General features: G+C 39.8%; 1 protein-coding gene across 3 annotated transcripts in view; it reads right to left on the bottom strand.

Annotated features, from left to right (window-relative positions):
• MIER1 (MIER1 transcriptional regulator) overlaps window positions 1–15,352 on the bottom strand; it is a 1,388,802-nt gene that overhangs the window by 1,198,754 nt on the left and 174,696 nt on the right. For 2 of the 3 annotated variants that reach the window (XM_044085588.1, XM_044085589.1), the window contains exons 3-4: window positions 9,230–9,362; window positions 8,790–8,854 (exon numbers count right to left, since the gene is read on the bottom strand). In XM_044085588.1, coding sequence (XP_043941523.1) covers window positions 8,790–8,854; window positions 9,230–9,362 — 198 coding nt within the window. The remainder of the gene's footprint in view (window positions 1–8,789; window positions 8,855–9,229; window positions 9,363–15,352) is intronic. The other variant, XM_044085590.1, reaches the window with a different exon arrangement.

Below are 15,352 nucleotides of genomic sequence, written 5' to 3'. Positions count from 1 at the left end.
AATGTTGAAGCTCAGGGCCACATCCCATAGGTCCAGTGCCAACCGGCATAGAGGGTATGAGTGTGTGCCTCCCTGTTTGTTGATGTACCACATAACTGTGGTGTTGTCTGTCCTTATCATCAACTGGCCTTCTTGGAGAAAAGGTCTGAATGCCTGGATTGCCAATTTTACTGCCATCATTTCTTTTAGATTTATGTGCAGATGCAGCTGGTCTTGAGTCCATAGGCCTTGAAAGCACTTGCTCATCATGTGTGCCCCCCAACCGAGGTCTGAGGCATCTGTCGTGATGGTTTGTCTTGGTTGACTTTTGCAGAAAGGCAGTCCTGTGTTTGTTTGATTGACAGGCCTGAGCCCACCATAAGAACTCTTGCTTCAGGCATGGGATCATTGGAATTTTGGTTTCTAGGCTGTGCTTGTGCTGAGACCACAAATTCTTTAGGTACCACTGTAGCTTTCTCATATGCAGCCTGGCATGAGGTACCAGTATTATGCAGGATGCCATGAAGCCTACAGCTTGTAGCACTTTTCTTGCAGTTAGATGGCTCTGCTTTGTTAATGCCAAGAAGTATAGAGGAAGTTGCTCTTTCTTTTCTGCAGTTAGAAATGCCATTTGTTTTGATGTGTCCAGTTCTGCACCCAGAAAGGTTATTCTTTGGGATGGAATCAGCCTTGACTTTTTTGTATTGACTGTATATCCCTGGGCTTGCAGCAGGTAGATGACTCTTTGTAAATCTTCTGTGAGTTTGTTTTTGTTGTCCGCTTGTATCAGGCAGTCGTCCAGGTAGGGATAGATTTGAATTCCCTGAAGTCTGCAATGAGCGATTACTGATGCCAGGCATTTCGTGAACACTCTGGGCGCAGTAGATAAGCCAAAGGGCAATGCTGAGAATTGATAATGCTCTGATCCTGCAAGAAATCTGAGGTATCTTCTGCAAATTGGTCTTATGGGGACGTGCAGGTATGCCTCCTTGAGATCTAGAGTTACCAGCCAAGACTCCTTGCCCAGCATGGGAAGAAGCTGCTGTAGGGTCAGCATTTTGAATTTTGGGACAATGAGGAATGTGTTTAAAGCGGACAGGTCTAGAATAGGTCTCCATTTGTTTTCTTTTCTTGGTACCAGGAAGAGACTGGAGTAAAATCCCTTCCCTTGCTCCATAAATGGTACCTTTTCTACAGCTCTCATTCTTAATAATTGAGATATTTGTTTTAGAGCTTCTGTCCTTTGAGAAGGTGGTAGGTTTGGCATTCCTCTCTTTCCTGGTAGTGTATGGAAATGGAACCTGTAACCTTTGTCTATAGTCTGTAAAATCCATTTTTCTCTTGTAATGCAGTGCCAGTTTCTTGAAAATAATGTTAGCTTTCCGCCTAAGGGTGCTTCCAGTTGTTCCCTGGTAGGCGGTGCCACCGCCAAGTCACTGTGATTGAGTTGTTGTAGTGGTGGTGGCTGTATCCGTGCCTCGTTGGTTGTTGCCCTGCCACTGGCGACCCCTGTAGGCACCCCTGGATTGGTTTCTGCCTCTGGAGCGCCTATTCCTGCCTCTTTGTGCCTTAGAGGAGTCCGGAAAGGACCAATTCTTGGAGGGCCAGTTCCTGCTAAACCTTGGAGGTTGAACTTGTAAGAAATCTTTCACTGTTTGCACAGATTTTGCTTTCTCTTCCATCTTTTTTAGTACCTGCTGTGCGGGGGCACCAAATAAATTGACCTTGTCCATAGGTGCATCCAAAAGCTTAGATTTGACATGGTCTGGTAATGCCTGTTCTTTCAACCATGCATGCCTCCTGATAACTGTGCCAGTCATGGCTGATCTAAAGGAAGCCTCCAGTGCATCATAGCCACATTTTAAAGAATGGTTACTAACCTGCTGTATGTTATGTAACATTTCTTGAACATACTTTTCTCTATAGATTCTTCTGAGGACAGCTTTTTAGTCAACTGGTCAAGCATAAACTCTTGATATTGAATCATATGAAATTGGCAGTTCAAAGCTGTAGCTGACAAAGTAGCAGCGGTGTAAACTTTTTTACCCCATCTCTAAGGACCTGGAATCCCTTTCAGAGGGAGGGGTTTTAGAAGAAGTAGCTGCTACAGCTTTAGGGCCCTGGGAGATAGTCTCTGGATCTGCAAAAGGAGCCTTATATAAGTGGTGATGAGTGTCCGGGACCCTGTAGTACCTATCGGGCTTAGCAGGAGCCGGAGGTAAAGTATCAGGAGCAGTGCAAACATCATTAAATGCATCATCAACAACAGATAGGACTGGAGGTATAGCTAAAGGCCTATGCTGTGGCAAGTGTAGAAAGGTCCTAAGTCTTTTCCTAGAGTCTGAGAAATCTTGGCCCTGCCACTGAAATTGTTCCCTCATAGCATGCAAGGTTTCCCCAAAGGAAAATTCCTCAGGAGGAGAGGCTGAAGGGATGGACTCCTCAGAATCAGAGTCTTCGTAAGGAGAATAAGAAGCCTCAGGAGGGCCTGTATGATCTGAGTCATCAGAGGAATCATCTGTGGCTACTGGCTCAGGGGGCTCTGCTCTAGGCCTTTTTTCTGGAGGAGGGAGAGAGGCCCTGTCTGGATGAGGCTGGGCTCCACGAATTAAAGAGATGAGATCCTCTGCCAAAGAAAGCATATGGGAGCTGGTGCTGGGCCTGTGAGAGGGGGCTTGGCAGGCACAGGTTTTGATGCTTTGGCTGCCTTAGCCCTGGCAAAGGCCTTAATAGACATAGCTGGAGGAGGCCTAGCAGCTCCACGTGCAGGAGTAGAAATATCTAGGGGAATGGTGTCTGATAAATCCTGTGAAATCGCAACAGAAGGTTGGATTTCAGAAGCCGTTTCTACCAGAATAGAAGAGGTCTCGGTAGAAGGCAAGTTATCGGCTGAAGAAAGAACCGCTTGCTCGGTTTCGGCCGAAACCGAGACACTCGTGGTTTGCTTAACCGCGGTTTCGGCTGAAACCGCAGACCGCGAGTGTCGGTCCTTTTCTTTGCGTTTTTTGGTTATTTGCATAGTCGGAGGATCCGACGGCATAATGTAGGCAAAATCGGAGCCGAAAATCTGTTCAGCAAAGTCCGAGCGACGTCTAAGCGTCCGTCGGTTAAAAGAAGCACAGGCTAGACAAGCTGCTACGTCGTGGTCTGGGCCTAAACAATGTATGCAATAGGAGTGGAAATCTTTATGAGGTATTTGTTTCCCACAAGATAAACAGTTATTAACTTTCTCTGACATCGGCTGAGGCAAGAAAGAGTCCCCAACGGGTACTTAGCTTTTTAGAAGTCTTCGAAGTAGTATTCGGTAGTAGTAATCTCTGGATCTGACCGACCGGCACTTGCGAACAGCTTCTGCTTCGGGCGCCATGCGGCAAGAAAGACTGAGGAAAATGGCGTCGGCTGATGCCTTTATACCCGAATAACTGCCGCAATGACGTCGGGTGAAGTGCGACACCAGCCGAAGCCAGACCCAGACTTTGGAATCCGGCCGACCGAAGGGCTGCCTGACGACAGGACAACCCATTTGTAAAGACTGCAGATGCATCCTTGAAGGACATCACAGTAAACACACACAACACCACAAAAACAACGGGCAAAAGCCCTCTAATTTAAACGGGCTTTGCCCGAAGAAAAAATAATAACACAAACTCTCAAAAGTAGGGCAAAGGCCCTCTAACTTAAACGGGCCTTGCCCGACAGCGAAAAAAGTACCAGTAAATCACTTCACACACAAGAAAGTTATCAAACACACAATTGACAGAGAGTAGCTGTTAAAACAGCTGTTTTTATCAATATTCAGAGGAAAAACCCCAAGGTCAAAGACCAGTAAAAGGTAAAAGAAACCACTTAGCTCCAGCCAAGTCGAGACCACGTCCAGCTTGTAAAGCGGCAAACGAGATCTGGGGAAGCAGGTGTAGTGCATCCTGGGATAGGGAGTAGCCCAGCCAATAAGAGACTTCGTTCTAGTGAACTAGTTGGCCGAGTCGGAGCCGATGGATCGGCTCCGAGCCCATCAGTTATGAATGTAGGCGAGATAGTATCCCATTACATCCTCTTTTGAATGTAATGAAAGGTTTTTTCTTTAAGATGACAAATGTTCAGTGTGATTTGAGAAGTCTGCAGCTGAGGGGCAGCTGTACATTTTGTTCTTATTTTCCATGGGGACATGAGGAATACAGGAGTAGGCAATACATTTTGAGAGGTCTGGACATTGTGTGCTGGGAAATGTAAAATTAAATAGTATGAGGGAGCTTAATAAAAATAAGGTTTGAAATTACTCTGAGTGAATACTACATAGCAGCTTTCTTGATACCTAAATACATCAAATACATTTTCTAGAAGAGTGAATAACCTAGTTTTCGTTAAAGATAGCCAGTGTACTTTAAGGTTGAAAGTTAATGTTTTCTGATAGCGTGAAAGCATTTTTGTGTTTTTTTTCCAAATCTGGGACAGGAACAAAGATAAGACAAGAACAGGGAGTAATTACTGTAAGAGCACAGGCTGTAGCATGCACCTTAACATAGGCAACCTTAATTCCTGTGGGTTCAGCTGTCAATTTGGGACAACTGTTCCTATCAGGGGGTTTAAACTTCATTATTTGAATACATAGTTGTGTACTTGTTTTAATTTAACAGGTTATGGGGGTGTTTTGTGTGTGTGTGTGTGTGTGTGTGTGTGTGTGTGTGTGTGTGTGTGTGTGTGTGTTACGAGAACGTTGTTTAAAACAAGACATCTTGTAAAATGTGACACAAGATCAAAAGGAGATGACAACAAACAAATGCATAAAAGACCAACCTGTCAGACATTAGTGGGTGCATGTAACACAAAAGCTTTCATATAGAATGGGTGGAAATAATAACATCTTATCATAACAGCTACACTATCCCATATTGTTTTGCAGTGTGAATAGCCACAGAGGCACAGACAAAATGGTAAGAGTACTGAATTATATTAAGAAATGAGAGTGTAAACAGTAATACTACAGGAGACACAAGTGGAAAGAAGTGATTACGTGAATTTGATAAAGAAAATATTTCAGAATAGAAATTCAGCAGAATATCAGGGACAAAGGAAAAGAGGAGTACGTGTCTTAATTTAATTACCAGAAGTGCTCCAACAGTGATAGAAAGGGGAAAAAAATGACAATTTACTTATTTTACTATTTATCTGACATTTGTTGACAGGGTTAGTCCAACTGGGCAGATGCCCTTTTTCAGCGGAGACCCGAGGAGAAAAGCTCCAAAAAAAAAGTACAATATGCGATATCAAGTGACATAAAAAGAAAAATCACATATATTTTTTCTTATACATTATCTGTACATACATGTAATACATTTGCTAATTACATATTTACATAGAATTAAATGAAACAAAAGAGATTAAGTAGTGTGGCAATCATTTAGAGGAAATTAAATGGATATTCACAGTAGGATTGTACAGATGGTTACATGTATATGCATATGATATTAAGCTGGTTAGGGATAAAACCACAGAGTAAGTAGCAATTATTAGTTTTAAAGATCAAATATAAAAATATTAGAAGTTTGAATATGGGATGGCAGGAGAACAGAAGTATAGCAGGGGTTAGTTAGTAACAGTATGGAGAAGAAGATTAAGAAGGGTCATGGGAGAGGCAGGTCTACACATTTAACAGGTGGCCTTTTAAACAATTTGTGTTACTGATTTTTCTCACATATAGAGGCAGTTTATTCCAGGCTGTGGGAACAGAGTGGCTGTAGAGAAGTTTGCTAATGTTTTTATTGGACTTATAAGTTGCCAGTAGGTGCTGGTCAGAACTGCGTAGATTACGATTAGAAGTGTAGAAGGATAAAAGAGTACAGAGAGCAGGACAGGCAGGAGTTGGGTTGATTTAGAATGGAGTGGTTTAGATACAGCTGAGGCAGGAGGAGGAGTTGGTGCAATTCTAGCCAGTGTAGATGTTTGACAGATAGGCAGTGGTGTGTACGATAGGGGTGATTAGCTGCAAATCCGGGTATTTTATTGTACACAAGTTCAAGTTTAGTTAACAGATTAGTTTGAAGGTTAGTAAGGATTGGGGCAGCTTATAGTAGGGAAGGTAGTAGTAGATAGGCTTGTGCCAGAGACAGTTTTGATTTATTAGTGAGAATTTTTTTGTTTCTGTAGAGCAGGCTACATTTTATATGAGACATGTGGGACTTAATGGGCTATTGGTAAGGGAGGAGGATAACACTGGCATGTATTTTTCATAGGTGGGGACTGGAATTTGATTTGCAACAATGATGTATTTGGGGGGCTTAGAAGGGAAAATATAACAAAAGAGGGTAGACTTCTGAAGAAATTATTAAAATATCTGGTATGTAAGACGTGAATTCAGTAGCAGGAACTTGGAGAGAATTTATGTATCACTCCCCAAGGTGTAATTAATGGGCTAGACTAGACAGAATTTATATTTCACAGGAACGAACATGTGCATGTAATTAAACTATTTGACACAGCTATTTCAGATAATGAGCCAGTAAAATGAGAAACTGAAATTTCCCCACCTACCTGTTAAAGAGAGGAATTTAAGGAATAGGTAGTGGAAATTACTTGAGAGTTACTAGGGAAGATAAAAACTTCTTCAGAAGTTATAGCTAGTGGGTGGGATAAAATGAAAGTGGAGTTTAAAATATGGTAGAAACAAAAGAAAAAGAACATGGTTAAAGTAGTAACATGAATTATTTAGAGGGGCTAACATGGGTTGAAGTACTGCAGAATAAGAGGGATCTCTCAGAATAAGAAGAGATGTAATTGCAGAATGAAAGAGAAAAAATAAGGGAGCACTTGGATAATATGCATGAGTTTAGAAAGATTGGTGTTAAGCAACAGGTTTTTGATAATGACTCCAGGACACAAAAATGGTAGCACAAAGATTTAAGAGACAGAAGGTATAAAAGGTTGCTGCCAAATTAAGGGAGCCTATATAAAGAAAAATAATCAGAGATTTTGTAGAAGTACTGGAGATATTTTGGAAATTTTATGAAAATCTTTATAAAGCACAGAAATGTAGAAATCAAGAAAGAGCACAAATAGAAATTATTTATAGAAGACTTAAGTATGCCAAGGTTAGAGGTAGATGAAGCTCAAAAATTAACAGTTAAGATAGGAGGAGAGGAGATAAAAATGGTGACATACAACCAATCTGCAGGAAAGTCTCCAGGAATAGATGGTATTCCTGTGGAAGATTAGAAGCTAGGAAGGAAGAAAGTGATAAAGATGTAGAAGGTTTTCTTTAACTGCATTTTAAAAGGAGTGGAAGCAACAACATCCTAGAAGAAAGCTGTGTAAGCTGAAATGCCTAAAGACGGAAAAGACCCATCAGACTCAGCTTCATATAGGGTCATTTCAATTTTAAACCATGACTGTAAAATTGTTTAGGTCTAGAATAGCTAAAAGAATGGCAAATGTGTTGCCAAAATTGTCAGATATAGATCAATGTGGTTCTGGGGAGGAGAGGCAAACATTTAACAACATTAACAGAACAATGATAATCCAGAGAAAGAAGAATGTAAGAAAATACCGCTGCTGTTGGTGGGTCTTGATGCAGAGAAAACATGCAATAGAGTAAGCCAGGATTTTATGAATAGGGCAATGGAAGCATTTGCATTCCCTGATACATTAGCACAGCTAATCAGGAGGAGATATGAGGTATGGGAGGCAAAAATTAAAGTGAGAAGGTTCCTCTTTGATAAGTTATGTCTAAACAGAAGAACCAGGCAAGGCTGTCCTCCCCTTTGTTATTTACTATGTATTTAGAACAACTGGCAAAGAAAATAAGGGACTCGAAAATAAATAAATAAAAGGATATAATTGGTATGGTAATTAAGAAAAATTTACTTTGTACACAGATGATACTTTGTATCTGATAAAACCAGAAAATTACATCTAGGTGTTGTGGAATATTTTGAGACAGTTTCATCTTTTTGGGATATACAAATAATGAAGACAAAACAAAGCTGTAAATGGAGTACCCACACATGAACTCATTCAGCAATACACATATTTATGGGGACACAATAAAATGAAGTACTTAGGAGTATGGATTAAAAAGGATTCTGTTATGGCAGCTAAGGGATATACAAATATTAAACTATAATAAGCAACACACAGTGATTCTGGTGGGTAACTATTTGAAATGTCAGGACCTGCTAGAGCGAGTCCTGAAATACAGAGATTGAACAGCCAAAAGAACAGACTTAAGTCCAAGATGTCATTTCTCAGAAAATCCCTTTTCTCCGAGGTATGATATTGGAGATGGTATATATAACTTGAGGGATGGGGTGCAAAAAGAAGTTTAACAACAATTTTCGAGATTAGCTCTTCTCCTGTGTTTTCTGTCTTTTTTTCTGCTTGTCGGCACTCTGCATTTTGAGTGCCAACATTTCAATAGGAGCTGACTCTGGTGCATTAGTGCTGCACAGAATATCAAGTTATGTAGAAAATACAGTCTTTCATTTTTAGACTAGAGTTTTCCTTTAAAATACATAGCATGTTCTTCACTCAACAAAAACATAACATTAGCTACTTTACACTGAAACAGATAGATACATTGATAAAGTATTTTAACAGTTTTCCAGCAGTGCTCTGTTGAATAAGTGCATTTAAAAAGTGGAGTGCTAGAATGGTACATATTTTCTTTTAAATCCAAATGTGAACAAAAGTGAAAACTTAAACCTTATATCAAATTGTATTAACACAAGCTAAAATGTCTGATGAAATGACACCAACCAAACATATGGCTGGGCCACAGTCTTCTGAATACCACTAAAAGGGTAATTATGAAGAAGTACCTTTTTCCAGTCCTCAGAGGGAACATAGTCAGCATCCTCTTCAGAGTCATCTTCTATTTCATTGCCTAGAATAATCAATCTAGACATTTATTTGGATTTAACACATTATGCAGCAAGTTTGAATAAAATAAAATAAAAACAGTCAAATGCAGAGATGCCTAGAATCAGTTTAACATTTCACATTATTTACTGCTACAAAAGTAATGTCTCTGTTAATATAAGAACTGGGTGAAATGCTAACAGTTAGCATGATGCAAAAAGTCAGCCAACCAAAAATAGTGAAACTAATGAAGATTGTTTAGGCAGCAGCATAAAACAACAGTAAAATGTCACTAAAAGTTGTTATGAAATGTAGTACTGAAAATTAAAATGGAAAAAGCAATGACATTTCAATAAATATACTTATTTAACAAGTGATTTAAGTATTAAGAAGACTATACCTGTATCAAAATATTTGCATCTGCGTGGGCGGGTAATCTCAGGTGCTTCCTGAAAGGCAACAGATGGTGTGCATTCATCATTAGAAGAATGAATTTCATCTTCCTGACCTGATGAATTCTTAACTGTTTCTTCCTACAGTCCAGCAAAAATATCGGGGAAATCACAAGCATGCTAAATGTATTACCTGCAATTTCACATTCTGCAATTTCTGAAACTTCAGTATTTTTGCATGTTTTACATTAACAATAAACATTCAGTTGTGTAGCTGGATGAAAAAAATAAAGGTAATCTATAACCAGCACTTACTGAAGTGCATAGCAACGAGCAAGACAAAGTAATAGGAAGCCATGGAGACACAGTAGGTATAAATTACATTCCCAAACCTTAGTTGAAAAAGTGCTGGAACATCTATGGCAAGCCTTGGAACTCTACTATGTTCTGAGCCAGCAGCAAAAAAAAAAAAAAAAGTTTTTAACACTATTATCTGCTGGTTAGTCGATAATGCAATCCACATGTTATACTGTAGGATGAAAACATAAAAAGTGGTTTACAGTGTCAGATGCAAGACAGACATTCCATATTTTCAAAGTAAAAACAGTATGACTGACAGATTAAAAGTTAAGAAACTTAAATTTTAGTAATTCTTCTTCCTCGATGACCAAAAAAAGTAATTTGCTTATTTTATAATGAAACTGTTGTGCCAGTATGGAAGTACTAACAATATTTATTACCAAAAGGTTAGTCGCCAATACAGTCTATATTATATTTTTAAAGCAAGCAGAGTACAACCATCTGACTAGGTGCCAAGAAACTTGCATTTTAGTGTTTTCTGTATCTGAAAGGGACAAAAAATTAACTTCCTTAGCAGTCAGGGACAGCAGCAACTATAAAGAAATGCATGCACTGAAAATGAAGCAATTTGACTCATAACTATGATTAAGCCTACAGAAGCTGTGAAAAACAGTAACTAGCATTTCATGAACTCCCTCAACTCACAGCAAGTCCAACACATTAATGAAAGTGATAAATGTTACTTCTGTGCCAAAACATTTAGTCAATGTGAGAGCACCATTTCTGATTTTTCTAGTGAGTAGAGCATCAGGCTACTTGCTTCAAGCAGTTTACTAGAGCCCCTTTAACGGAATTTTATTTGTGTGAATGCCTGAAGTGAATGACGACTCCATTTTTTTTAAATACAACACTGAAGGAGATACCATCTGTGTTGTGTTTTGTGAATTTTCAATGACTGCATCTACTATTTATTTATTAGCTGGTGTACTCTAGTCAGAAGGCCCTATTCAGGCCATTTGTTAATATAAAACAGCATTTTAATATTACAAGAACCAACAAGCAAGGAGGAATAAATACAGAAGTAATTTACATTGACGAAACAACTTACATTGATGTTGGACAGAATATACAACCAGTGCACAGAAGACTGAAAAATTTAGAAAGTAAATGGACCTAAAGATCTAAGCATCCTTGTAGTTCTGAGATCCAGTCAGCAAAAGGAAAGACATACGGGTGAAATTACATCCATGACCTTCTCAAAGTCAACATTAGTAAACTCAGCCTAGCAGAAAAAATAGCATGCTGTATCTCAAAAACTACAAAGTACTATGAGCACATCAGAGGGAAAGATTGTTTGATTTTTGGCAATTTTTACTCCAAAAAGTTGTCTGGCTTATTCACAATGAGGGAGGAAACACTTTTTAAGATTTAAGACATGCTTGGATGCAAGGCATATTCAGCATTTGAAAGAGTGCAATCAAGTGCAGCAGACATGATAATGGGCAACAATGCCATTTTACTATGATAGATCATCATGTAATATACCATGTAATGCTTTTTCAAACTAAGATTGTCCCAAGCAAGCAGATTCTCTGCCATTTGTATTTCAACTGCCATCCAAGCCTATGCTTAACCTCAAACTCAATCCAAGGCTCTTAGGATGCAACAGCCTTAGGATGTACACATCCTTGGCAATTAAATAAGACCACCACAGGTGACTTATAAGCCATAACTACATCTTCTAGGCCATCAGCACTGCTTCCTCCAAGGAACTGGTTCATCAAGAGAATTATGGATCCTCAAATGATGTTGTGTACATCCTTCTCACAAACCAAGTCAGTATCAGCCAGTTATACTGGTGGGAGCCCAAGCCTGAAGTGAAACACGTAATGTATGGTTTAAGACACTGGCTCCAGCTCAAAGTCTATACAGACAAAGCTTAGCAGGAACACCAAATCTAATGAATGTCCATATGAAGGGTAACAGAAGTAGCTATCTGAGTAATGCTGATCCTCTTAGAAGTTCCATAGCAAACTCACTGAACTCATCACCAACCCATGCATAACATTCAGCCAATGACTCCCAAACATGTAACAGTCTAGAAGGTTTAGGAATTTTGCTTGGAAGTGTTTGCATTGGTATTTTTATACCCCAAACAGACTTCAAAGAAGTTTCCTCAGATAAATTGCAAATGTTGGAGGTATGCTGAGGAAGAAAAAGGTAACTGGGAACATACTGTTGGTGTGTAATGAGTTGGGAGACTTTAAAAAAATCACTGCAAACTACTCTGTCAGAAATACTGGGTGAGCAAATTGGTGCAACTAAGGAAACTACTTTTTGAGCTGTGATACAGAATCACAATTGCCTAGACATAGTAAGGCCTTGCTGAGTTTAAATCTGGTGGCTGCCAAAAAAGCAGTTACTAGAAAATGGAAATCCAAGTCTAAATCAACTGAATTAGAAGTAGTGAAAAAGTAACAGAGATAAAAGAACTGGAAGTAGGATCTTTAGAAAAAAGCAGGAGTAAACTACATAAAAAAATGGGAACTGTGAGAACAATATATGTAGAATAATACTTTGGAGAAGAATGAGGTTTAAGTGAAAGCAGGAATTGAACGAGCTATGTAATGTTCTACTGACAATGACCGTACAAAAAAATTATATGCAACACATGTTTGTAACTGAAAACATGTCAATACAGTTTGTTTTTATTTATATAAACATTTGACACCTATGTCATAAGTGATAATTCAATAAAGATGTTTTTTGTTTAAAGATTAACCATCTAGGGTGTTCATTCACTAGGCTGACCTCTGAGAACTCTTACAAAATAGCTCGTAAGAAACTGGGTTGATGGAAAACAAAGACGATCCTCAATTCTCTTCAGCACCATGGCTCAAAAGCTGCAGAAAATTCAGTATTCACCTGGTTCATCTCAAGCCATGATGAACTTCATTGTTACACCACCAATAATAATTCCCTGTCTAGGACTGCATTAGAGACCTGATGTCCAACAGGCCTGAATTCAGTGATATTACCTTGGGTCTTCTCTGGGAGCAGAGATGACTGCCACTGGACAGTGTCCAGCACCCAATGAAGAAGGTGCTCCTCTGATATGGGATTGGTAAAGACTTCTTCCAATTTATGCAGACACCTAGTGGACTGCACTAATACCAATACCTAATTCAGGGATGCCATTTCCAAGTCCTTCATCACAGTCATCAAAAGGCAGCCTGAAAGATAGATAAATAAATTAAGTTCCTTCCCTGTAAGACCTATCACCACAAATAGTACCTCGCTGAATACTCTGGATGGAGAAGAGTGACCAAACAGCTTTTTAATGGTAGGGCTGAGAAGATACAGAAGAAAGAAAGAGGGGACATCTGAGGTTTCTAAAATGTCTTCTACCATAGTTACAGCCTACCTTCTCTTCAGGAAATCACCTAACAAGTCCACTGGTGACTGGTCAAATGCCAAATAAGATCTCACCTTAGATCAGGGTCTAGTATGGAATGATGGAGTTCCTCCGTATGGTAAGACCACCCTCAGCCATTCCAGCCTGTGCAGGGACATGACAGAGTCAGCTATCATAGATACAAAATAAGTACAGGAAAACTAAAATTTAACCATTTAGCAATCCACTGTGAAGGTTGAAGGCCATTGTCAGACTTGCTTGACCCAACATTCAGGGAGAGCTAAAAGGTTTTCCAGTCCCTGCTCCCTTAAACTGGAAAACTGGAAACTGAAGACATAATACATATTTGAGTGATGCAACCTTAAAGAAGAAGAGGAAAAGACTTTACTGTTTACCATAATCAGCGCTTTGAACTGCTAGTCAGGTACAAAGGAGACAGTATACTGCAATCACTAGATAGTACAGTTGTGTAAACTCTTACCATAACAGTAGATGTCCTCCTCTTCGCTGTTGCAGTATTCCTTACAATAAGGATCCCATGCCAAGGTCGGCCCGATGTCCATGCAGTATACCAAAGCCTTTAGGTTGAGAAGGATACGCCATATGTCACACGTATGCTCCCCACACAAAGTGTAGGGCATAAATGTTACATCGGGACATACCATCCTCAGAACTAACAGCCCCAGCAGGAATGCTAGTCCAAGGATTAGAGAGGTAACAAGCACGTTCCGAAGGGAAAAGAACCAGGGTGAAGAGGGGGGGAGTGAATACTGCAAGAGTGAAGACAAGGACATCTACTGTTAAGGTAAGATTTTATACAACTGTACTATATTCTTCCATTTCACTTTTGCAGTACTCCTTACAATAGGGAGAGTGCAAAAGCTCAGGAAGAAGAGCGGGAGGAGGAAGGACCAGCACAGCCTCTAGGAACCCACGAAGAATGGCCCTAGCAAAACCAGCTCTAGGCCTGGATATCAAATCCAACTTATAGTACTTGGTAAAGGAAAGCACAGAAGTCCAGACAGCTGTAGAGTTAGTATCTAAACCCTTGAAAAAAGCACCAGAAAAAAACACAGCCCTAGTAGAACGAGCCTTAAGGAAGGCTCTTGCCAAGAAAAGAACAACAAAAAGAAACAGCTTTAGATATCCAAAAGGAAACTGTTTGGAAACAGCCAATCCTAAGATCTAGGAAGAAAGGAAATAAAAAGCTGATCAGATCTGTAGAAAGCTTCGCTCTTATGCAAAATAAAATCTGAGTTGTCTGTGCACATCCAAAGTGTGCAAAACCTTCTCACTAGCAGATTGCAGAGAAAGGAAATAAGTAGGCAAATGAACAGACTTGATTAAGAGATAAGTCATTAACCACCTTGGAAATAAAAGGATGCTTAGTATGAAAGGACACCCTGTCTTTATGGAAAACTTAAAAAAGAAGGACAGCCATAAGGGCTTGAAGCTCAGACATCTGTCTGGCAGAAGAAAGGGCCAACAGAAGAACAGTCTTCCAAGAACAATGTTGTAAGGAACCTGAATCCAGAGGCTCAAAAGGAACCTGGGTCAATTTCTCCAAAACAAAATTAAGGTCCCAGAAAGGAGGTACAGGCTTCCTGGGAGGTCTAATACGAAGGATGCCTTAAAAAACTGCTTAGCCTAAAATCCAGAGGCTAAAGGGGGGGGGGGTAAAGGCAGACAAGCAGAAATAGCTGACAAGTGGGCCTTAACAGAAGAATATGCCACTCCAGCATTGAGTAGTTCACACAGAAAAGAGAGAACCAAAGGAACATCCATGGAAAGTGGATCCAGGTTACAAGAAAGACACCAAAAGTACAGTTGTGTACACTTACCATAAATGTAGATGTCAGAGTGTGTTCACTGTTGCAGTCATTACATTTGAGTTATCTGCTTGCAGGTAGCCCTCAGTCGGCCTGATTATCAAAGTCTTGGGTCCTGTGTCAGTTGCTGTCTCATCTTCCATGATGTCAGGTAGTCAGGGGTATAAAGCATGCAGCCGATGCCATTACATCAGTTTTCTTGCCCCAGATGTCAGGTGCCCCCATAATGGGAAGCAATTATACACAAGGTTACACCTCCAACAAAAAGCAAATACATCAGAAAGCTTTAAGCATAGTAAACAAGAATAGAGGTATAGTCAATAGAAGTCAGGGGGCTGGAGGGAGGGTAACCAGGACTGCAACAGTGAATACACTCGAACATCTACATTTATGGTAAGTGTACACAACTATACTATATTCTTCATGTTTCACTGTTGCAGTCATTACATTTGGGTAGATTCCCAAAGCTAAGGAAGGGAGGAGGCAATTAGATAGCATTAGGACCAGCTATTAGGACCTGCAAAACTGCAGTGGCAAAACCAGCTCTGGATTTAGAAAAAAATGGCAAGTGGCAATGCTTGGTGAAG

The sequence above is a fragment of the Protopterus annectens genome, chromosome 10.part0, assembly GCF_019279795.1.
Source record: "Protopterus annectens isolate FY-2018-M chromosome 10.part0, PAN1.0, whole genome shotgun sequence".
Lineage (NCBI taxonomy): Eukaryota > Metazoa > Chordata > Ceratodontiformes > Protopteridae > Protopterus > Protopterus annectens.
This window is presented reverse-complemented; position numbering and strand designations above follow the sequence as displayed.